At 43.6% G+C, this 23,407-nt stretch overlaps 2 protein-coding genes across 2 annotated transcripts in view; one reads left to right on the forward strand and one right to left on the reverse strand.

Annotated features, from left to right (window-relative positions):
- Positions 1-1,703: 1,703 nt before the first annotated feature.
- On the reverse strand, positions 1,704-22,635 carry LOC146892675 (uncharacterized). Its single transcript, XM_085696782.2, has 4 exons — positions 22,539-22,635; positions 19,744-22,299; positions 18,499-18,609; positions 1,704-6,541 (listed from the first exon to the last, which is right to left on the reverse strand). The coding sequence occupies exons 1-2, from the start codon at positions 22,633-22,635 to the stop codon at positions 21,659-21,661; spliced, it is 738 nt and encodes a 245-aa protein (XP_085552908.2). The 3' UTR covers positions 1,704-6,541; positions 18,499-18,609; positions 19,744-21,658.
- Positions 22,561-23,407, forward strand: part of Jag1 (jagged canonical Notch ligand 1) — a 34,817-nt gene continuing 33,970 nt past the window's right edge. The window contains exon 1 of the mRNA XM_085696779.2: positions 22,561-23,144. Within this exon, the coding sequence (XP_085552905.1) occupies positions 23,064-23,144 (81 nt within the window). The 5' untranslated portion in view covers positions 22,561-23,063. The remainder of the gene's footprint in view (positions 23,145-23,407) is intronic.

Genomic DNA, 23,407 nt, shown 5'->3' on the forward strand with positions numbered 1-23,407 from the left:
CCAGTAAAAACTTGTAAAGGAATGGAGGTCCCAGAACAAGGAGGAAAAGAACTCAAGCAAGATGGCCATTTCAGGAAAATTCCATGCTGCAAAACACTTTGAGGACATGAATGACACTGAAGAACACAGCTGACTTGGAGATAAAGAAGCTAGGCTTTCAGAAGCACACACTAGTCAGTCCTGAGTTACAGGCTTTATCAGGAAGGCATAAACTCCTGGATGCTTCTAGAAATCTGCATGTTGTGTGGGCAAAGTGGCTGCAGTAGCCCAAGGGTCACCCTTTCAGGAAGGTAGTCATTCATGATGCTAGAGTCCAAGAACAGAACATCTGGGCAGAGGTTCGTAAAACCAGACAAGACAAAAGTACAAATGCCTAGCAGCCTCCCTAACTCAAATCATCACTGAACATCCCACCTCCCTATGTTTCCTAAAATGTAGCTACCAAGCATCTCTCCTACTGCTTTGTTGAATTAAAACTTTAAAGTCTAACTGGTTTTAGGGAAAAAAATGCCCATTTATTTGCTCTGGCCTAGTTCCATGAGATATTTGCTCCAGTCCACAATATCAGTTGAGGAAAAATGGGTGGGGAAGGTGGGGCTACCCTTGATAAGGAACATAAAATCAAAGGGCAGGAGCCATGGAATGCAGATCCAAGAACATCCCAGTGCGAAACGGCCTATTGGATAGACAGAAATCTCTCTTTGGAAGAATAATTTTCTCCTGTTCCACAGTCCACCTAGAAGACAGAAAAACACAATACAGGTTAGAAAAAGGGGGCGGAGTGTTCAATGGCATAAGATTGTGCCTTTTAACCCAAGGTTAGGAAGTCTGGTGGACATCAAAGATGGAGAGCCCTTAGAAACAAATGTGTCTTTTTCCCTGTTCTCATTCCTTTCTTTGTGTGTAATAGAGTATAGCATTGTAGGTCCTCTAAAGACATGGACCAAAAGGGCTTGCCCCAGTCAGCGCTCTACAAACCACACTGGCTTTATCATTCTCTTTGCTGGTTAGTTGACATTTTTGGTCAGAGATGAATCGTATTAGCCCAGGTCCCATGTTAGAGTCTACCTCTGGTCTAATGACTAGAGAAAAAGGGAGAATAGGGCTGCCTCATAAATAATAATAATGATGATGATGATGATGATGATGATGATAATAATAATAATAATAAACTGATGAGTGTCGAGAGGATAGTTTGACAGAGACTTTACCCAAAAAATATCCACAGCAGTATTGCTGATCTCTTCTATTCTTCAGAATCTTGGTCTGAGATGTGGGACCTCTCATCTTAAACCTGGGTTGTGACTTCTAACAGATATATGTAACTCATAAGCTGTGGAAGATGTGATTTTATATGATTTCCAAGGTTACTGTATGAAGTTTCTGCTGAGTGTTCCTTTTTCATCGTCATTTTCTCCATCTTCTCATTCTTGGGAATCCAGGCACCAGCCTGTGATGAAACCCATGCTCTATGAGAAGGCTGCATGTCAGTATTCAGCCCCAGCAAAGACATCACCTAAAAAACAGCATCATCTGCCTGACTTGGAAGTAAGGACACACACGGACACACACGGACACACACACACACACATGTGTGTGTGTGTGTAATATTGATAATATATATATGGATATATTATGATAATATATATGATATTATATATTATGATAATATATATGATAATACATATATCCACTAGATAAAGTCAGATAAAATCCCAGTATAAACTGGGGAGAGGGTCATGAAGTCCCACCTAGAGCTGAGGAGGTATTGGCAGTTGATGACTGATGGGAGAGGCAAAGTTGGTTTTCTTCAGGGATACAGACCTAGAAGAGCTACCCACAATCTAGTGGATGGCCTTATACCCATGTATATAGCGGCAATATTAAGTATATTCAGTGGATATAAAAAAGATATGTGAAGCCAGGCGGTGGTAGCGCATGCCTTTAATCCCAGAACTCGGGAAGCAGAGGCAGGCGAATCTCCGTGAGTTCGAGGCCAGCCTGGTCTACAGAGAGAGTTCCAGGACAGACTCCAAAAGCTACAGAGAAACCCTGTCTCAAAAAACCAAATTAAAAAAAAAAAAAGAGTATATGAAGTTGGGACAGGGAAGTAGTAAGAAGATGAGGGGGTGGAATGAGGGTCAATTTGATCATGCCTATTGGTCTAGAGACTTTTAGAAGTCACACATGCCATTCTTGAACTTTACATGTATCGTAGTGCAGGCGGGTTGGTAATGCGTACTCTACTTCCTTCCTTGCTATATTGGCAAATGATAAGTAAGATCTGGACCATGCCCCATTCTGCCTTCAAAACATTGGCAACACAATAGTAATTGGGTTGACTGGGGGATAATATTTCTAAGGATCCCAGTGGTAGTCTTTTTAAAAAGGCCATTGGAAACAGGCCATTTTGTCCAGCTAAACAATTATCAGAATGTGGCCTTAGACCACATGAGACTAACATCACATAAAAATGTACTGAAAATACACATTACTGATCTGTGGAATCAGAAGCTCCGGATACAGACCTGTCTACCTGTGTTTCCATGAACCCTTGGTCCTTATGAGAAATGCGGTAGAAAAACCAGTTAGGACTCAGAAACCATACCTGTGATCAAGTAAAAAGAATATAATAGAAATACCTGGATAGTACATTTTAATTAATTCAAAGAATATGAACAGGACCAAATTATCAAGAAGACAGAAACATCACTCAAAAGAAACAAACTATCAAACGGGAGAGATTAGAATTATAAAACTTGAATTCAGATGAAGCTGTTCTCAAGGCTGAGTCACTTCTGGGAACTTGACCTAGGTCTCCAAAAACAGGGGGTAGGTAATTGATGGTAGAGTCCCTGAGATTGTTCACAGAACAGTGGCTAAACCTCAGACTGGAGTCAACTGATGTTGCCACAAATCTGGCCAGGCCATAGCTGAAGCAAGAGGTTCCCCCTCTCTCTGTCTTCCAGGTTTGCAGTCTCAGTCTAGCAACCCCTACTGGTTATGGATGGCCAAGTTGAAATGGGATTAATACGGTCTCCATTCTAGCATCACAGAAACGGTCGTGGGAGGAGAACTGAGACACCACCTTAGTAATTGGTAAGGAATTGGGCATTATTTTTCTCGAGGACTCTTATGTGATATTCAGATAAATCTCTTGGGCTAGGATGTCACCAACAGCACAATGAGGAGTTGACAGTGCTCCATTCCCAGAACAGGATTCTCCGGATAGCAAGATAGGCTCCTGTCGCCCTCTTCTCACACGGAGATGATGAGGAACTCTTCCCTGTTACTGAGGATGAAAGTTAGAGTGGGAAGCAGGACAGTTAAATGTGGAGGGGTTCAGCACAAAGGGGGGTGGGGGCTACAGTCTGGGAGTGTCCAAGTCCTCTAGCTGGCCTCAAGAGTCAAACATTTAGCAGAGTTTTCTAGTTTTTCTCTTGGGAATAGTGGCCTTCTTGGGAAAGATCAATTCCTCATATTTCCCCTGAGCTGACTTGGGCTCCATAAGCTCCATGGTTATTCCAGAGTGAAGTCTCTTGGACTTTAAAAGGGGGAAATCACACCTACTTGGGACGTTCTCTAACAGCAGACTGCCACTCCTCTGGTTTATGATGTTCATCCCCCTTTAGTCCCTGACCGCTCCCTCCTCCACCATCGAGACACACCTGCCAAGGTGACTGAAATGGGTCTCCTGCTCCCACAACCTGACTCTTCCAGTAAACGAAATAAATGATGCTTAGCGGAGAAAAGAACAAGCATAATTTGGAATGAAATTTGGGGAAAGACACTTTGAGGGTGACAAAAAATAAATTACTTCTCAGACAACTGAGAATAATGAGAATTCCTGGATATGCAGGTAGAGGTACCTTCTTATTTTCCGATGAACCCTAACCAGTACTTCTACCACGTAACCTTAATTTACACCATGAAGGTGACTCTAAAAACCCCACAGAATAAGTTCTTTTTTGGAGTGAGAAAAGGATGATCAGAGGGCACTGAATGATATAAGTGCTTCTAGTGTATTATTGCATGGTAGGGTGACTATACATTGTAATGATGTAGTACAGATTTTGGATGCTTATGAGAAAGTAGTTCAAAATTTTTTACCCTTAAGCAATGATAACTGAAGCTAGAGATGGTAGCTTACACCTGTAATTCTAACACTGGGGAGACTAAGGCAGGAGCATTGGTTACTACAGGCTACATGGCTATCTTGGAAAAAGATTGACAAGCACTTTATCAACAAATATTTTTTTAAAAGGCCTTAGTAAATAATCATACGAGGCAGCATACTATGTTTATAGGTGGGAAGATTTAAAATTACAAGAACTGCAATTTGGAAATTCAAACATAATTTTAACACAATTAATATGAAAACAAAAAATGTCTGCAGAATTTTTCATAGACTTTGACATCCAGATTACAAAATATATTTGAAAAAGAAAAGGCCCAATGATAGGTGAGCCAACTTTAATAAGAGTGGAGATGAATCGAAAAACCAATTCTATCAAATAGCTACCATTTGTGTGTGCTTGATACTAAGGCACAGTATAGTCTCAGTATAGAAACAAGCAGAGGTCAGAGGAACAGAATGGAGACTCCAGGGACAGACTCAAGGATGCATCAGAGTGTGACAGGAAAAGAACTGGAGATTATTGGGGAAACAATGGGCCAGGAATTAAGGAGGCTGGCAGGACAGCTTGTTACACTGCTGTCCATGCTCTACGTCACATTCAGGAATCCAGTCTAGGTAGCTAAAGAGCCTATCACTGAAATGTAGAGAAGTCAGCTTATGATTTGAGGCTAAGACAGATTGTTCTGGGCCAGCAATATAAATCGGTGAGTAAAGACACCTGCCAGTAAGCCTGATGACCTGAGTTCAGTCCCCAACCCCACATGGTAAGAAATGAGAATGACTTCTACAAGTTGTCTTCTGGCCTCCAAATCATGTCATGGCACACCTAACCTACCCCCATTCTCCTACACAGATAGATCGATAGATAATTAGATAGATAGATAGATAGATAGATAGATAGATAGATAGATAGATAGATAGATCATTTAAAGAACTGGTTTATTTTGTGTATGACCACAACATTTCCAAGAATATGAAACAATAAGGCAGAATTGTTCTATTGTGGCAGGAAGGCAAAGTGATGTAATTTCCAGAGAAAACAATTCGGTGAGAGCCCACGCACTTAAAGTCAAATACGGTCGGGTCCTCTTTCATAGTGAAAGATGCACATGAGTACCAAGTACAATGCAATGTCTGTATAACACCTTTATACAGGTCTTTAAAAGAGAGGTCTGACGCCACGGGCACTCATCCCAGTGCCCCTAAACAGGACAGAACACTTAGCAACAGCGGTGATTCCGGTTTTTAAATAGACAGCAATAGCATGTGGTGTTGTTTAGTAGCCACTCAGCACTTGCTAGCAACATAGATATGTGTTAAATAGGCCTAGTTCCCAAAGATAAAACTCTCCAAGACTGGTTTTTCTGCCTTGCTAACTATGGTTCTCCTGAAAATTTAGTCCAAATAAATTTTTACAGATGGAGAGAGAACAAAAAATATTATCACATCAGCCATTTTAATTGTTCCTCATCTGGGACACCAATCAGTAGAACTGGGTTTTGAAGAATGAAAAAGGCTCTGCTTTTGATATGAAATGTTCACAGGCCAGGGCATCTCAGGCTCCACTTTTACAGCCAGAATAGATTAATTACTCTGTCCAGTTTATACCAAGAGAGAGGCAAAGACAACTGCCAAGGGTAAAGGAGGCAAGGTTTCCAACAAGGGGCCTATCTTTTGTCTGCTGCTTTTAGTGGCTTCCAACGTGACCTATTAAAGGTATACCCCCAGCCCCCCAAAAAGGGAAAAGAAACTATAGCTTTGTATTCCCAGCTCATGTATCTTAGCTTGCAATCTTGCATTCAGTTTCAGTGTAATATGAAGAGGCCTATTCTTTTACAAAAAGTTCCCTCTTCCCACCGGGCTTGTTTGTTATTTTATGTGTTTCTGCATCATTTGTGGACTTCGCTTTGATCTGCATTCCTCCTGGATGTGGGGTTTCCTTTTCAGCTACCAAGAGGAAAGCTGGTCTGTTTGAAAATCTGTTTATTTGGATTTTTTTTTTTTTTTGCACTAGCCTAAAGTTCCTATCTTTGTCAGGATGCTCAGAGCATTTGCATCTGCCAGTCTCAGGCAGCACTCGCTTTCCCCCAAGGAAAACGCAAACTTAGAAAGAATGTGGCCTGCCCGTTTCTACTTGGAATACTCTGAGAAAGGAGCTTCAGAGGGTTCCGCTTAAAGCCTAAGATTCTTCACCAGACACAGTTCAGCAGCAATGGTTCCTTTATACTTAGCCTGAAAAGAATAATGACTTCCTCTCTCACTAGATCTCTCAGCAAGTCTACATTTACCTGTGTGTATAACTGAGTGCATCGACACCCGTCACCAAGAACGTGCATCCTCTGTAGAGAAAAGAAAGAGGACAGGGATGTCCCCCTGGCCCCACTAGGCCAGCATATGGTCATGCTGTAACAGAGGAAAAAAAGCAATCATACAAAGGTGACAATGACAGCCAATTTCTATTTCAGGAATGTTCTCCATTGGAAAGCCAATTCTTGATCCCGAGTTACAACTAGCATCCAGTTCTGACGAATGGGCAATGGTTATTTGAAAGAGACTTGGGAGAATGGATCATAAAGGATGCTTCCTTGGCAAAGGATCATGTTGTACACACGGGGCATCATGCACTGGATGCATCCAGAAGCATGTGGCTAGCAGCAGATAGCCGTCTTTGATGTGTTTCTGTAGGTGCAGTGGATTGGGTGTTGAATACAGTCCTGGGTTCTTTAAACCAACACTGGGGCTTACTGAGTATCTATAAGTAGTGCTGGCTCTGGACCAACACTTCTTCCTAGGAACAGTTCTTCTAAGGAAAACCAAAGCTGGCTATAGACAAAACATAAGGAGGAAATAAAAGGCTCTCTGAATAGGGAAGACAGGAGACATTCTCCCACATCCTCCGTAGGCCTCTGTGACAGAGAAACAGGAAGTGTCCCCCGAGGACCTCACCAGACAGTCAACCTCATGGGGCAGCCATGGCCGGGACCCTCTCTTTGGAGACTAAGACAGAAGGATTCAATCTGGGAATCCAAACAAAGTTAAGAAAACAATAGGCAGGACCAGGAAGGAATGGGAATTATTTGTCTGTTTTTAATAGAATCCTGCCTTGAAATTGCAGCTTTGTGCTAGGAAAAAAAAAATCACAGTTTTCTTTAAAGTTACACATGAACAGTTTCTGGCTTCAAAAGACAGAGATCAAAATAAACTCCAGCTGTTGCCTAAGAACCGCCCTTCTGTAGGAGAGAAGAACCCAGTGTAGGTACTGCAGGACTGGTGGGTTCCCAGCACAGAGCTGGAGAGGTAAAAGCAACGTGCACTTGAGGCTTCTCGGCAGGCAACTGAGGAATTGCAAATTCCAAATAGGAGTTAAGATGCATTTGCTTATACCCAATACCAGGCTGCTTTGGTTTCTCAACATGGCCATCTGTAGTCATGGCCTCCAGTCACCAAGAAGCAACAACCTATCCTTATCTCTCCCCTTTGGTAACCAAACCTCACAACCCAGCTGCAGGACAGAAAAAGGGCATTGGTTGAAAAGCGGCTCTGTCTGAGCAGATCATTCAGACGGCAGGCTGCTCCTTGTAAAGATACCTGTACGCGTTTCAAGTTCCCTTTGGGGGGCCAAGAAAGAAGATGAGGCAGTACCCTAACTAAATCAAACAGAATTTCATCTCAGGAGATGGAAAAGAAACATAGGGATTCCTTGCTGGAAATGTCTGAGGACTCAAACTTCAAAGGAAGCTCAGCAATGTGGACATGGTTGTCAAGAATGTCAGTAGGAAGAGAATGTCTACCTTCCAAAATATCCCCCAGGTACAAAACAACAGAAAAAAAAAAAAAAGACGAGGAAAGAAAACACATCACTGTAACATAGGCTTTAAATTTGCAAAGTCTTAATGAGACATCTGACCCTTCATACACCTCTTACACCTCCATAGCTCATGTGCTCAGGTAAGACATTAGAAGTAGTGGGCCTTCTAGAAAGGACATGGACATTACATATTCTATTTACCATCAACTTGCCTTTAAAACAATGCTTGAGTCCTACCAAAGAGACGCTACACCTTGGAATAGGATGCCAATTAACGTCAGCTAGAGCGTTCGCTGAAGTTTAATCTCATCCCCCCCGAAGATAAACAGTGGTCCACATTCAAGAATCAACAGCTGAAGGAGATAGTAGAAAAGGGGAGACTCGGCTAGGACCCTTCTGAGTGTGGACCTCTAAGAAGCAGGAGTGGTGGCAGTGGCCCCAGGAAAGGCTTCTTGCCAAGCATATTCTTGGGGCACTGCCTAAGATCTGCTGAGTCAGACTCTTTGGGAGGGGAGGGTCGCCAGTCAGTGTACAAAATTCTCAAGGTAAGTCATACTTAACTCTGATACTTTGTGCAAAACTAGCAGGATTTTATGGAAACGATCTAGCAGCTCTCTGAGAGGTCAGCACTGGAAGGACGTTGCACCTGAAGGAGGGCTGGTTGAAGAGACTGGGTACTTTGGTCCTCAGAGTGAAAGGAGAGGTTAGTAACTCTCACCTGTGCATTGGTTTAGAGATATAAAGCCCACAAGCATGCATGACCCTTGATCTCTGGAGAAACAAGGGACTCTTCCTGTCACCCTTTTCATTTTTCCTTTGGCAATGAGAAGAATGGGCTCAAGGGCCTAGAGCAGGACCTAAGTAAGCAGAGGCTCTTCACTAGCCTCCTTGCTAGTGAGACAATCTCTTGGCTTCACCTCAGCTGCCCACTCATTGGGATCTGCACCACAACATGCAAAGCCAGGGTCCTCTTTCTCCTCACTCAGATCACTTCTGTTTCCTAGATGCAATCAGTCAAGGCTAGAAATTAATTCTCCATTGCCAAACTTAACCCCACTCCTCTCCCCTTCTCTTCCCTTCCTTCCCCTCCCCTCCCCTCTCCTTTCCTGTGGAAGCAAGTCTTTTTTACTCCTGTCCTAGAATTAACCCAATAAATCTTTTCATCGGACAATTATAGTATATATAAAACATGCTGCCTAAACCCCAGGTTGAACTGCCTCTTTGTCTATACATATGGTATATACTCAATACATATGGCATATACTCAGACTCTTTCCTAAAGCAGGAAAGAGTCTCGGGGTTCAAATGGGTCAATCATTATCACGTTTAAAAGAGTGACTTTTGACTTATTTTCTCAAATATTTTTCTATACTTTTAAAAAACTTCTGCCTATGTGCTCTCAGAGCTCAAAGGAGAATATTTGGTGTTCTAGTTTATCATTCTACACTTTATTACTTTGAGACAGGGTCTCTTAACAGAACCCAGAGGTAGGCTGGCAGATGCTAAGCCCAGTGATTCTCTTGTCTCCCGGTCCTGTAACACTGAGGGTGCAGAACACCCAACCACACTTACTGTCTTACTTAGGTGTTGGGATCTGACCACAGGTCCTCACGCTTTAGAGGCAAACACTCATATAGTGAACTAGCTTTCTAGACCCTATTAACTTCGCTTCATCCCAAATGAACTTCACTCATTTCCATTAAATGAGGTTAATTTAGGTCTCTATAGCACACTGCTAACAACCATTGATCTGATAATGGACATCTCAAACATGTAGAGAGCTTACATGCCAAGAATCAAGCTAAGTTCATTACATACATTGCTTAATTTTTCCATCCACCATAAAAGGAAGAGACTATTATCGTATCCATTGTTCAGATGGGAAAATAAAGGCTAGAGAAATTATGGAGCTAGTCAATAGTAGTGCTGGAGTTTCCACTCAGGTTTACTAAAATATTATTCCTGTAGAACAATTTTCAGCTGCTTTTGTACATGGAACATATCCTCCTAGGGTGTCCTTCATTTATTCTCATACCGTTATAATCCAATCCCATCCTACACATGCAAGAATCAGTATGGCGTTTTCTCAGTTCCTATCTTGGTACAGTTCCACATCCCCGTGTGTTTGTGAGTCCTGAAGCCTGTCTCATCCTACACCCCTGGGTGAGATACACTTTGGAGGGTCCCTTGTGTAAGAAAAGGTGCTGGTATAATGTCATTCTTCTTCTCTCTTGTTTTGTGCAGCCGAGTGCCTGGAGTTTCCACCATGGCTACACATTGAAAGATGTTAAACATCCTCAGTGCTCAAGCTACAACCTGGACCAATTAAATCAGGATCTCTTGGGTGGGGCTGAGGCATCAGCAATTTTTAGAGTTCCCCAGGTGATTTCATTGTGTAGCTAAGGTTGTCCATGCTGACTACGGGTTTAATGTTCCTGACACAATTCTGATATTATTTTTTTTATGTGCTCTATGATTACAAAGCTCTCTGGATGGTCTTCACATTTGGTTTTCTCCATATGCTTCCTGGATCATCTTATATAAAGTAGAAGTTTAATAAATATTACCCAACAGGGGATAAAGATTTTTCATGGGGTTCATCTAGTAATTTTCCTTATAAGGAAGTCACCTTTAATTAGTCACCTGAGACCATTTATTCTCTGAATACTGCTTGGGTCCTGAAACAAGCCAAAAGGAATTTATTTTGTGTACGAAATTTTCTATGGTGTTTTCTTTTGCTGAAACTGCGGGAACTAGGAAACACTTATAGGGAATGTCTTCCAAGTCTGCAGAGATGGGTTGGGAGAGTCTCTGTGTTCCTCATGACACATGCCAGTGATTTTGGAATATAAAGGATAGATCTGAAGCTCACAGCCTCCTCTATCCACATTTTCAAAAATGAAAGAATTCAACTGGAGACCAGCATAAAAGTGAGCTGGTCTGGTCTCGTAATCCCAGTATTCTAGAGACTGAGGCAAGGAGACCTGGAATCTGAAGTCAGTCTGGGTTACATAATGTATTTGAGATTAACCTGAACTACACAGCCAGACTCTGTCAAAATAAAAACAAAAACATCTCCAAAATTAAAACCCCAAAGGAACTCAGCTGGCCATCAATAAAGCCTTACACAGCTGGGTGACAAGAAATTTGAAAGACGACACAGCTCCCCTCAAGCCATCTCGAGTTTACCTCTGCTCAACGATGCTCTTTTCAGAAATGAATGTACAGAAAAAAAAATCCCAAGTGTCATTTTTCTCAGAAAGCCCCGCAGGGGTGAGGGCTCACAGCTTCTAGATTAGGAAAGAGTCGGTCTCTTGAAGGGAGCATCGAAAAACCTGGAACATTTCTCGTCTTCTTTCTGTAATACAGGACTTAAGCCCGGGTTTACCTTGGCAGACTGTACCTCAGGGAGCGGGGTGGGAACACAGGAGCACGAGAGGATTTCCATCTGGATTAAATGATATGAATAGCTTCCAGGTTAACACACAGGGCCTGAGCTGGGACAGGGGGCTGGCCTTGCAGCTGCCCAATGAAGGACAGGAGCATGAAACGGCTAGAGGTCTGTCAGTGGTAAGTGTGTTGAGGATTGATCTCAGAACGTTTCAATCGTTTCAGGTGGGGAGGAGCGTCTCTCAAAGCCACATTTTCTGGCCACAAGGGTGGGGTTTGAGGACTGCATACTTCCTGGGGGAGAGGTGGACTCAAAGACACAGGCAAGGAACAGCCATGAAGACCTCAACAGATGGGGCTAGGAAGGGACTAGGGAAAGGAATCCAGCCTCACCAGCTTTCCCCACACCTCTGATCTCAACAGCCTCTTGGGTGGCTCTTGCTCACAGCAGCTCCTCACTGAGGCACCCAAAGTGAAATGTGCCCCATGGCCAGAGACCAACAGATCTCAGAAGTAACACTAATATGTTGATAAGATGAATGCTAAATGGTGTAGCCATTGGGAAAACAGTTTGTCATTTTCTTACCAAGTGACCACATAAGCCTACTCCTTGATACTTATCTAGGAGAAATAAAAATTGTGTTTAAGCAAAAGCCTGTGCCCAAGTGTTTCTAGCAGCTGTGTTCATTAGAAATAAAGGATGGAATGTAAAGATCTCTCAATGAGGGGTAGACAAACTCTGGTATTAGCATGCCATTCAGAAATTTAAAAGGATAGGAACTTACTAACACATGCACAAACATATGTTAATCATGAGCACTTCCTGCTGAGTCAAAGAGTCCGACTCAAAAGGCCAAGTTGTCTGATTCTATTCACGGGACATTCTATTAAAGGTAGAACTATAGCATCTAGGGGAAGGGACTTTTACCTAGGAGCAACAGCAGGAAATTGGGCAAGATGGGAATGCGCTGTATCTAGACCTCATTTGTCAAAGCTTACAGAATACTACACTAAGAAGAATTTCAGATGGGTCTGGTAGCAAAGATCTATAATTCTAGCAACATGAATGGCTGAAACAGAAGGTCCTGCCTTTACTACAGAGGAAGGAAGGAAGGAAGGAAGGAAGGAAGGAAGGAAGGAAGGAAGGAAGGCAGGCAAATTATTGTGTGGGTGTGATCTGCTTAAAGTACTCATTAGGAGCTCTCTTTTCTGCCTGCAGACATCCAGGGTCTGCGCTGTGGTTGCTAGGATTTATGAGTATGGCTTGAGACCGTCAATCTCAGCACCACTGGGGAGCTTGTGAGAAATGCAGGATCTAACCTTGGGCCTTCCCTTCTCCTACAGAATAAGAATCTGTATTTTAGTAAGGTGTCCACAGGGTTTGCCTGAAGGTTAGAGTCTAAGAATTTCTACTCTAGATTTAATTGTCCACCCTAACTGCATAATAACCCAGAGCCTTCATTGTTACTATGGAAAAAATAAGGCCCTCAAGTCTCACTCAATCCACCATGACACTTATGCTACTGATTACTAGCTACTTAACTCTGCAGAGGAAAGTGAGTTCAGAATGTCACAGATGTCCTCCCATCTGTAACGTGGGTATAATACTGTCATTTTTATAGTGTTGCTGTGGGGTTACATCAAACAAGAAAACAATATTATTGTGCTTCACAAATGACCCAACATTGCACACCTCAGTTGTCTCACTCTGTTCCTCAAGGAACCGAGACAACTGAAAACTGGTTGGGAAAACACAGAAGTGAAATGTCCAATCAAGTGTGCCATTTGAAGGAATTAAATGGTCTGGGATGTGCATGGCCAGAGGGAGAGGCAGATGGTCTTGGTAATTATCCACTTCAGAGATTAGTAGGTTGGTGACTCTCAGAGTTTGAGCTTTACAAAAGGACCTTGTTAGCGATGTAAATTCTAGGATGTTACCTTAGACTAACTAGAAATTCTGTAAGTTTAGTTTCACAATTACAAGCCTTCCGGATGACGCTTCTACATGCTAGTAGGGCATTATCAATAATGGCAAACTCCTGAATTTTCTGCTTTTATTTAAAGTCTTTTATAAAGAAGCAATACTTAGAAAGATTTACTGAATTACTAAGCCAATCCTTCTGCCTCTAGGTTACGGGTTCTTAAATGTCAGTATTAAAACACATCGGTGTGTGAAAACATGTCTGCTTTTGTTATGATGTATATTGCCAGCCATCAAAACAGATTCATTCAACAGCTGGTAATCATGTTTCTGTTATATGTCAGGCACTGGTCCAGACTCCAGTAATAGAATAAAACCTCCTTAAGTGATACAATCATCACTTGTAATTGGTTTGTTAATCAAAAACACTGGTTAAAAATGGTATCATGAAAGATGATACACAACTGCTTCACTTCAACAGAAAACATGCAAATTGATATTTGTCGGCCCATCTTTTAACATATGACAATTTTTTTTTTAATTTACAGTGGTAGGATTGCATGCAACGACACAGATAATGCGTCATCTTTTTAGTCTTCATTCCTTCAACTGCAATGGAAGTTAGAGACATAGTAGTCAGAATGCAAACTCTGTTCTCTATTTTTAAGATATTTTCAACTCTGTTAAAGTTGCCTTGGTCACGTTTATTCAATGAGAATCTACTTTTAGCTCCTCATATTTGTTTTCCTCAAGTTATATTTGATTTAGTATGCATGGAAGCAACAGCTCTCGTTTGGCACACTTATTCTGTCAGTTTATGTAACATTGCCTGGAATGATGTAATTACAATAACAACTACAGGTTGGGAACCCACCCAACTGATGATTGGAAAGTTTACCATCCTACCCTTTTTGTAACTGAATTGCACAAGAGCATGAGAACTCAGTCTATTGAGTTCTCCATGCTCTGGGGAACACACAGCCTCTATTACAGGAAGGACAGAGAGCTTTGGTCAATCGCATTAGTTTAAAAATTTGGCTACGAAAGTTTAAGTCAAGATTTATTTGCAGAGAGGCCTGAAAATACCTTAGGTACACTGAGCAGAACAAGTCTACAGTGACGCCATTTTCACTCTTTACTGACTCAAGTAGAGGTTGTTGAGTTGAGTTCGGTTACCCTAAGATACATGGAGCTCTCAGAAGCTCACTAGTGACAATGATCTTTCATTGAGCAGTAAGAGCAGACACTTTGCAGCTCTGCTTGATTTTTTCATTCGTTTGTTTGTTTTGTTTTTAATTTCACCCACAGAGGAAGGATCTGGTGCTGAAATAATGCTATCCAATAAACCAGCTCTAAGCCTAACTTAAAAGAACCAGTTGTTAATTCTCACAAGAGTATGGGTTCTGCTGACCAGGATCCATTCAGCTGACCTCAGCTGGGTGTGTTCATTTGTCTACAATTCTCTGCCGATTGAGAGAGAATGGCTGGTAGAAAGAGCAGTACAAGCAACATAACTCTGAAAGACTGGGCTCCTTGTATATTAGGCCAGGGCTTCTTAAACATTAATGTGCATACAAATCACATGAGCATCTTATATAATTGCATGTTCTTACTCAGAGAGTTCCGGAACAAAGACCTGAGATTCCCAAGATTCTGGTTTGTTTGTTTGTTTGTTTGTTTTCAGCCATGGTTGGGAACTCATTAGGTAGTTTGGACTAGACTTGAACTTTTGATCCCTTTTTTCAGTCCCACAAGGCAGGAATTATAGGAAGATGCCAGGTAGATACCAATACCATTGATTCTGAGACTGCATTCAGAGGAGCAAGTTGGTTAGGGTATGAGAAGTCTTGTTGCTAGATATTCTTTGTGTGTAGATCTGATTCCTAGGAAATTCTCCAGCACAACCTCCGAGTCATAACAGAGAATCTCTTGTTCTCACTTTCTTTTTACAACAGTCCAGAGAAATCTCTGCTTGATTACATTTGATGGCAAGGAATCACTGAATCCTGACTGGTTGCAGAAACAAATTGTCTTTCTATTGGGTCAAAAGTCAAATTTCACGCAACCTCCATCCACCGAGCCCAATATACCACTGCAGAATTTCAATTCATCATACTTGTCAGTCTGTCTCACACACTAGGCCTCCTTTCCCCTCTTTTCCAGCTGGACCCCCTCCGAAGTCCTTCAGTTGCTCTACATAAAGGTCTTCATATTAGAATCTTACATTGCCCTTTCTTAGGCATGGCCCAACCCAGTTGGTCAGTATTACACTTAGACATGGTTTCCAGTATATTCCCAAAAGAATTGAAATCAGGGACATAAAGAGATATTTTATACCCCAACAAAACAGAATTATTCAAAAGAGCCAAATGTTAGGCACAACTCAACTGTCCATCACAAGAGAATGTATTAGAAAAAAATGCATAATTCAAACACAATGACATCATCCTTAAACGACAGAGAGTAGGGACTGAAGAGATGATTCAGTGAGGAAAGTGCAATCATGGGGACTCGAATTCAGATCCTCACCCCGCCACATAAGGCCTAGATGTGGTGATGCTTGCCTGTAACACCAATTGTGTGGAAGACAGAGGAATCTCCAGATACCACTGGCTAGCCAGTCTTGTTAAACCGTGAGTTCACTGTTCAGTAAGAGATACTCTGCCTCTAAAATAAACTAGAGAGAGATGGATTAAGTCATCCAATATCAACTCCAGCTTCTGGCTGTGTACACATGGGGACAATTACCTGCATGTGCACATAGGCCCACACCACACACACACACACACATACACACACACTTTTTTTTAAAAAAAATGGGGATAAATTATGCTTTGTTTTGCAGTAATTACCAGAAATGGAACCCATTCTCCTGAAGAGCTACACCCCAGCAGAAGGGGAGGATCCTAACACATACTATGGACCTTGGGAACATTTGCCAAGTGAAATCAGATAGAGATGCTGTAGGCAGCCACTTTGCATGGAGTGCCTAGTGACAGAGGGTTAAATGGTTGTTGCCAGGTGCCCGAGGGGAGAGGAAAGACAAAGGGTGGTATTTAATGGGTTGACTTTCAGTTTTGCAACATGGAAAACTTTTAGAGATTATTGCGCAGCATCAATGCTCTAAACACCATCAAACTTAAAAATAGTTCAGTATGGTAAACTTGGTTATGGGCACCTTACTACAGTTTAAAAACAAAACCTAGCTCCCAAACCAGAGACGAGTCTTCCAGAAATATTAAGAGGCTAGTGAAAACTATGTAGGGGCTGTGGGTGTTGCTTGCTTAACTGCCAACCCCCTATAATTTTAGTAATGCAGCTCTGATCATGGGCAAATTGCACTATTAAGGCATGTAACATGTGTGGTCTAGTAGAAAAAAAAATCTCCTAAGTTCCTCTTCACAAAAATAGTTGATGTCTCCAGTTTCTAACTGGCTTTAAGAAAAATATCATTACTTCAGTGCATAAAATCATAATCTTCTGGAAATCAAATTTCCTCCTTCATTGCCATTTTCTATGCCTTTACTGACAAAAGAAGAAGGAATTTTTTCCATTGTCCTGAAATAATTTCTGAATGATGTTTATAAAAATATCTATGCATCAGCAAACATATATTATGGCTAGCACCGAAGATAGGGACATTTATATTGGGTCAATATCCTTATACTAGGTAATATTCATTTAACTGTCTTTACGCACTCTTGTTATAAAACAACCATAAAAATGATTTACCTTCCAAATGAGAAAATTAAACATAAATGTTACAATCATCCCATTTTGATATTCATAATAACTTCTAAATTGGAGAACCTATCAGTTAAAGAGACCACTGGCTTGAGAACAGAAGTGTCAAACACAGACACAGAGTTGGAATTTATTGGGAAACATTAACCCAAACAGGAAACACTATGACCACTGGCAGGTGTAATCATTTTTCTTTGACACTCAAATTTACATGTTTTGGAAATTTTCCCAGATAACTCAATATATTCAAGTCTCTTTTCTCAAGCTCCAGAAACTTTCCTCGCTCCCTAACCCCCTTAGACAGAGACGTAGGTTTCATTCTGTATTTCTTTAGGAAACCTGCCTGCAAGTGGGGTGAAAACACACTCCCAGAATGCATTGGGCTCTGTCAGTGTTCAAATGCTATCTGCTTCCGAAAGTGTAAATTTCTCTAGGTTCCTTTTAGGAGCTGCAATGTTTGCAAGAGCATTTAAATCGGTCACGTGAACAAATGGCTCAGTTTGGGCTATAAAAGCAAAGTACCATAGGAGTTTTATGAACCAAGTCATCAAATCAGTCAGGTGTCATCCACTGTTGGGCACCTCCTTACATCAGTGCCACAGAGAAGGACCAGGGACCATTTCTAGGTGCTTTGTGAACACAGAACTCGACAGCAACTTATACTGAGGATATTTTCCCCTCAAAGGTTCAATTCTAAGAAAACACGGGAGGCTTTATAAGCAGGACCATTTTTCCCCGTAGCTCCAAAAGTGATAAAATATCAATGAGAACACTGGATCATAAGTAATAAAATGGAGACCTTAATCCCACACTGCCTAAGTTTTTTTTTAAAAAAATATTTATTTATTTATTATGTATACAATATTCTGTCTGTATGTATGCCTGCAGGCTAGAAAAGGGCACCAGACCCCATTATAGATGGTTGTGAGCTACCATGTGGTTGCTGGGAATTGAATTCAGGACCTTTGGAAGAGCAGGCAATGCTCTTAACCTCTGAGCCATCTCTCCAGCCCCACTAAGTTTTACATCTAATGTCTAAAGAGATTTTCTGCGATGGTTCGTTAAAGAGAACATGGAATCAAAATTCTGTTCACATTGACGGTGAGTGTGAGGCACACCTGGGTCAGGGCAGGCAAAATTATAATGATATCCACTCAGGGCCATACCAGAAGGAAATTTAAAATAGCCTCACACTAAATTAGTCTCAATAATGCAACAGATTTACAGCTTTTGTCTCCAAAAGAAAATTAATTCAGATATTTTCGTGTATGTAAGATAAAACTTTGGAAAATATGTTTGTTCTTAATTTATGCTTGGTGGGTAAAATCATGTCTTATTTATGATTGCTTTGGGAACTATTACTTTAACCTGACTTTGACTGTTTCGTGTGTAGTCCACCCTTAGGTGGGAGGGGTTTTTTCTACGTACGATTTCTTGTAATGAGGAAGAATGAGAAGAATCCAGGGAGACAGACATATATGGAAAAGTTGTGCTTACCTGGAGAGCTGACTGGGCAGAATTTCTGGTAGACTTGACCAAGAGTCTGAAGCAGTGACCCATCATAGGACGAGAGGACCTTGCAGGATATGTAAGTATCCTTTTTCTCTGCTGAAAAGAGACAGAGAGATATTAACTCCATAGACTAGGACTTGAAAGACTATGGTAACTTTTCTGCAAACAAGGCTAGAGAGGCTTGAGAGATGGTTTCAGAGCAGCTGGGTTCAGTTTTCAGAAGCCACAGTGTGGTTTACAGGTATCCAAAAATCCAGATCCGGGGTATCAGATGCAATTTTATGATGTCTTTAGACCCTAGACATGTATGTAGTGAATATACACACACGCAGGCTAAATGGACATATACATAAAACATAGTCTAAAAACAAGATAAAAGGTTTTAAAGAGTGCATTATATATTCCTTCTCTTTAATTTGGACTTCACTATTTACTGCAATGAAGAAAAGAATTAGAAGGACAAGGAAGAGGGGAAAAGAGTTGTGTGCTTTGGTTACTACCTCCATCTACACCCCTGCCAGTCCTTTGAATATGTATGCTTTGCTCCACCCTGCTGATGTCCAGTATTTGGGTGGTTTCGTCCATGTTCTTGGAACTTTGGATAATATTAGGCACGTCAATAATTACTTCCTCAGTATTTTATAATTGACATTTCAAAGAGAAAGTTGGAGAAATTTTACAGTGAACAAGTCTATTCCCTAGACTCATTGATCCCCTTCTCCTAGCATCTCTTCTCATTCTTCTGTCTTGCTGAGATAGAATCCCAGTGTATAGACCATGCTGACTCTGAATGGAAAGTGATCCTCTTGCTTCCCAAGTGCTAGGCTCTACGACCTTATTACTTTCTTTAGGCAGTATAGCTAGGCACCTAGGCATTCTCTACTTTGTATGCATTTGAAGTTTCACTGTAGGTGTCATTTCAAATAGTCCCTAAATGCTTTTGTATTAACATAAGTTATGGGGGGGGAGGGGACTCTCAATCTTTCAATCTTTTTTTTTTTTTCTTAAGCAAATGACTGGCACTGATTTCAAATGTGCTTGTTAATGGAAGTTGATAATGCAGACACCTGCGTCACCCGACCCCTATTAAGACACAGATAGGAGCCTTATCTCACGCTCAGGAAAGCATCAAGCTCGCCAAATCTCCAACCACCCACCACCCTTACCATACTTCATTTTTCATGGGAGACTAGTTTTTCCTGTTCTCGAGCTGTGTAGAAAGGAACTCACACATGCTATATTCTTGGTGCCTGGCTTGTTTCCCTTCACGTGACATCCTTTAGATCCATCCATGCTGCTGCATGCAGCAGTTACTTCTCAATAAATATTGATTAGCTGATTCTTATCAGTGTTGATGAAGGATTTCTGTTGATGAGACGGTTTAAAAGACAATCATTACAACTAGAAGGTCTCTTGGGAAGCCTTGTGGGAAATCGGTACTTTTGGAGGGATGATTCAGGAAAGGTGGGGCACATTTTGTGGGAAAGAAATTGAGGCATCATCTTTTAAAAAATGACAAAAGATATCCAGACATGTGCAACAGGTCCTAGGGTATCTCTGGCTCTGAGCCCCTTCTTTCTCTCAGGGGTAAGGGTGATGGCTAAGTGGCATTTTTCAAGGCAATGTTTTCTGAACTATTCATTTACAATTGGAAAGCAAAGGCCAAAGGCAGACGATGGCCTAGCAAGGGGAAATGTCCATATCTGAAACCTTTTTAGTAGTAGTTCCCCATTCTCTAGGTCGGGGGTGGGGGATCAAGGAAGTAGAGGACGGAGGTTCCACCCAGCATCCCTTGCCATAAGTGTAACTAGCTTCTTGGGGGACTCCCAGCTCCCTGGAAGAGCCCCAAGTGAAATTTTTTGAAAGAATCCCCTGGAACTCACAACTGTCTTCCTCAAATACACGTTCCCAGGCTCAGAAAGGACTAGGGCTCTGTGCTATTTGCTGTGTTTGGTGTTTAGTAGTGATCTGACACTCCTGTTGAGTTATTTAGGTGCTTTTCAGCACTCAGAACCAGTCTTTCCTACTTAGGAGGTGAGCCGAACTCACCGGTGCACAGGTACTGATCTCAGCTTTCACGAAGCTGCGATTGTTACCAGCAGGACAACTGATTACGAATGTCAGGTAGCTCTTCAATGTAACTCAGGTGACTGGCTCAAAAATTCTCAACTGAATGCCTGACTCTGCAACCTCCTCAGGTGGCGTGGACTATTGGATACAGCTTTAAACTTCAAGGCAGCTTCAGACCTGTGAACCTCAAGGATTATACATTCTAAGGCCTCTGCGGCCTTTATGGGCTGTGTCATTTTTTCACACCACCCGACCCTTTGCTTTAAAACCGTGATTGAGCATCCTAACTTGGCGACTAAGTAAAAGTGAGGGGTTGAAGGAGAAGTGGGGACTACTGTGTTTTTGGAAAATTTAGTAGGTAAAGCCTGCATCACATTAAAGTTGACAACTGATGCTTTGCATTAGTGATAATTGATGGAAGGGGGCTGGGTATATGGAGAAATGCCCACGCGACTGCTGCCTGCGACAGGAGCTTCTGTGACCAGTTACAAACTCGTTCTGATTTTGGCTATGTGCTTCCCCAGTTATGTATTAAGTCCCTCGGGAATGATCAAGATGGGGCGCATTGCCATTAAGAAATCACTTTTGGGTGATTAAAACGCCAAGATCGCTGAACCATCTGGGGTAGCCTTGAACCAACGTACCGATCAGCTTTCTTGACCCCACCAAATTGTTACCTGGCACTGTCTATAATGTAGATCGCTACGAATATCTACCTTGATGTTGTCATAATTCAGCAGGTTGGAAGCTATTTTTCCCTTGACTCATCATGCTTTTGTTTAGGAGAAGGGGTAGAGCATGAAACCGATCTAAGAAAATCCACGCTTTTCTTCATAAAAGGCCCAAGGCAGGTATGAAACTCCATACCTTCGTCCTTCAGTCCTTTAATGGAAATCTGTTTTCCTAAAGAGTTCCCTTTAAACCCAGCTGGAGAGGGGCTGTCAGAGGCTTGAGCCAACCCGTGGGTTCCCTTTGACCTTGATTATGACCAGGAGTGTTGCTGCTAATTGCAAGGCCCAACTCAAGGTGGAAAATAGCATCGGTTTCCACCACCCCCTCCCCGCCCCACGAGAAGTCAAGTTCTGTGGCCCGCGACAGCGGAGAGGTTCTTCTCAGGCCGAGCCTTGCCACCCAGAGAGCAACACGGAGGCCGCCTACAGGTGCAATCCCGCCACTGCGCGGGGGCGGGAAGCTGGCGGAGCCCTCCGCGTCTCTGCAAGCTCTTCCCGAAGCCTGAGCAGATCCCTCGGGTGCCCGCCACCCTCTCCCCCTGCTTCCCCCACGCCTCTGCCCTGGCGTGGTCTGGAAAGGAAGCTGGGAGCCCTCCGAGGCTCCACGGAGTGGGATTTGGGAAGGGATGGCGCGCGGCCGAGGCTTTCCCTCGAATTTGCGGCAAGTCTGGCTCCGGGAAAGTTTTACAAAGTTCCCAGCAGAGCCTGCCCAGGTCGCCTCTGCGAGGCGAGCCGACGGCGGCCAGCGCGCCAGTCTCGCCGCCGCCAGCACAGAGCTCTGTGCTCGCTCGCTGGGAGCGGCCCGGGCTCCCGGCGGGCAGGCCCTCCTCCCGGGGCAAAAGCCGCAGCTGACGCAGGCGGCTCGGAAGGCGGAAGCCACCCGCCCCAAGTGCTCGGGCTGCACCACAGCGCCTACACCTGGAGCTTGCCTGGGCACCCAGGCCGCGCACCGAGGGGGCGGTCCGGGCGGAGGCACTCCGGGCGACTCAGAGCCACGGGCTCCTCCACGTTCCCCCCCCCCCCCCCCGGGTCCTTCCTTTCTCTTGGCACGAGGTCCTCAGGGCAGTGGTCTGCGTGTGGGGCCCCCCAGACGGCCAAGCCACTCGGTACATCCCGCAGCCCCCCAACTCCTTCTAAGTTCCTCCCCTCCCCATCAACCCGGAGGAAAGGGGCGTGTCCTAAAGCGGACACGCCCCTTATGAATATTAACAATCGCGCATGCGCCTTGTTCCGCGTGCTGGGTAGAGGTGGCCAGCCAGAGACGCGACTCCCAGACGGGCGCTCCGGGTCCCTCTCCGAGAGCCAGGCGGGCACGCGTCATTGTGTTACCTGCAGCCGGCCGGCGAGCTAGGCTCAGGTTTTTTTTTTTCTCCCCTTCCCTCCCCCGCGTTCCATGCAGCTGATCTGAAAGGGAATAAAAGGCTGCGCATAATCATAATAATAAAAGAAGGGGAGCGCGAGAGAAGGAAAGAAAGCCGAGAGGTGGAAGAGGAGGGGGAGCGCCTCAAAGAAGCGATCAGAATAATAAAAGGAGGCCGGCCTCTTTGCCTTCTGGAACGCGCTGCTCTTGAAAGGGCTTTTGAAAAGTGGTGTTGTTTTCCAGTCGTGCATGCTCCAATCCACGGAGTATATTAGAGCCGGGACGCGGCGGCCGCGGGGGCAGCGGCGACGGCAGCCTCGGCGGGAGTACCAGCGCTAGCGGCGGCGGCGGCGGCGGCGTCCGGAGTGCCCGCGGCGCGCGGCGCAGCGATGCGGTCCCCACGGACGCGCGGCCGGCCCGGGCGCCCCCTGAGCCTTCTGCTCGCCCTGCTCTGTGCCCTGCGAGCCAAGGTAGGAGTCTCCCATTCGTTCCTCTCCGCACTCTTCTCCCTTCCCTCGTGGCGTCCTGGACGCGGGCTGCTGTGGCTCCCAGAGCAGGTTCCCGAGTCCTTGGACAACAGGCTCCTTGACCCTGGGGCTGCAGTGGGTCTAGGAACGCCGGCTCCCCAGAGGGAAGACTCCGGTCTCGAAAGATAAACTCCACCAGGCTGGGTAGAGTGCGTTCATCACGCTCTTGGCCCCTCGGGGCTGTTCTCCGATTTTTCCCGTGCTTG

Source organism: Myodes glareolus, chromosome 10 (genome assembly GCF_982192425.1).
Source record: "Myodes glareolus chromosome 10, mMyoGla1.1, whole genome shotgun sequence".
NCBI lineage: Eukaryota > Metazoa > Chordata > Mammalia > Rodentia > Cricetidae > Myodes > Myodes glareolus.

Excerpts from the sequence above, each read along its gene's own strand:
- LOC146892675 (XM_085696782.2), bottom strand. The coding sequence starts at position 22,635 with ATGACGCGTGCCCGCCTGGCTCTCGGAGAGGGACCCGGAGCGCCCGTC. Across the intron at positions 22,300-22,538 it reads TACCCAGCACGCGGAACAAG|TCGCCCGGAGTGCCTCCGCC; the intron begins GCGCATGCGCGA and ends CGTGGCTCTGAG.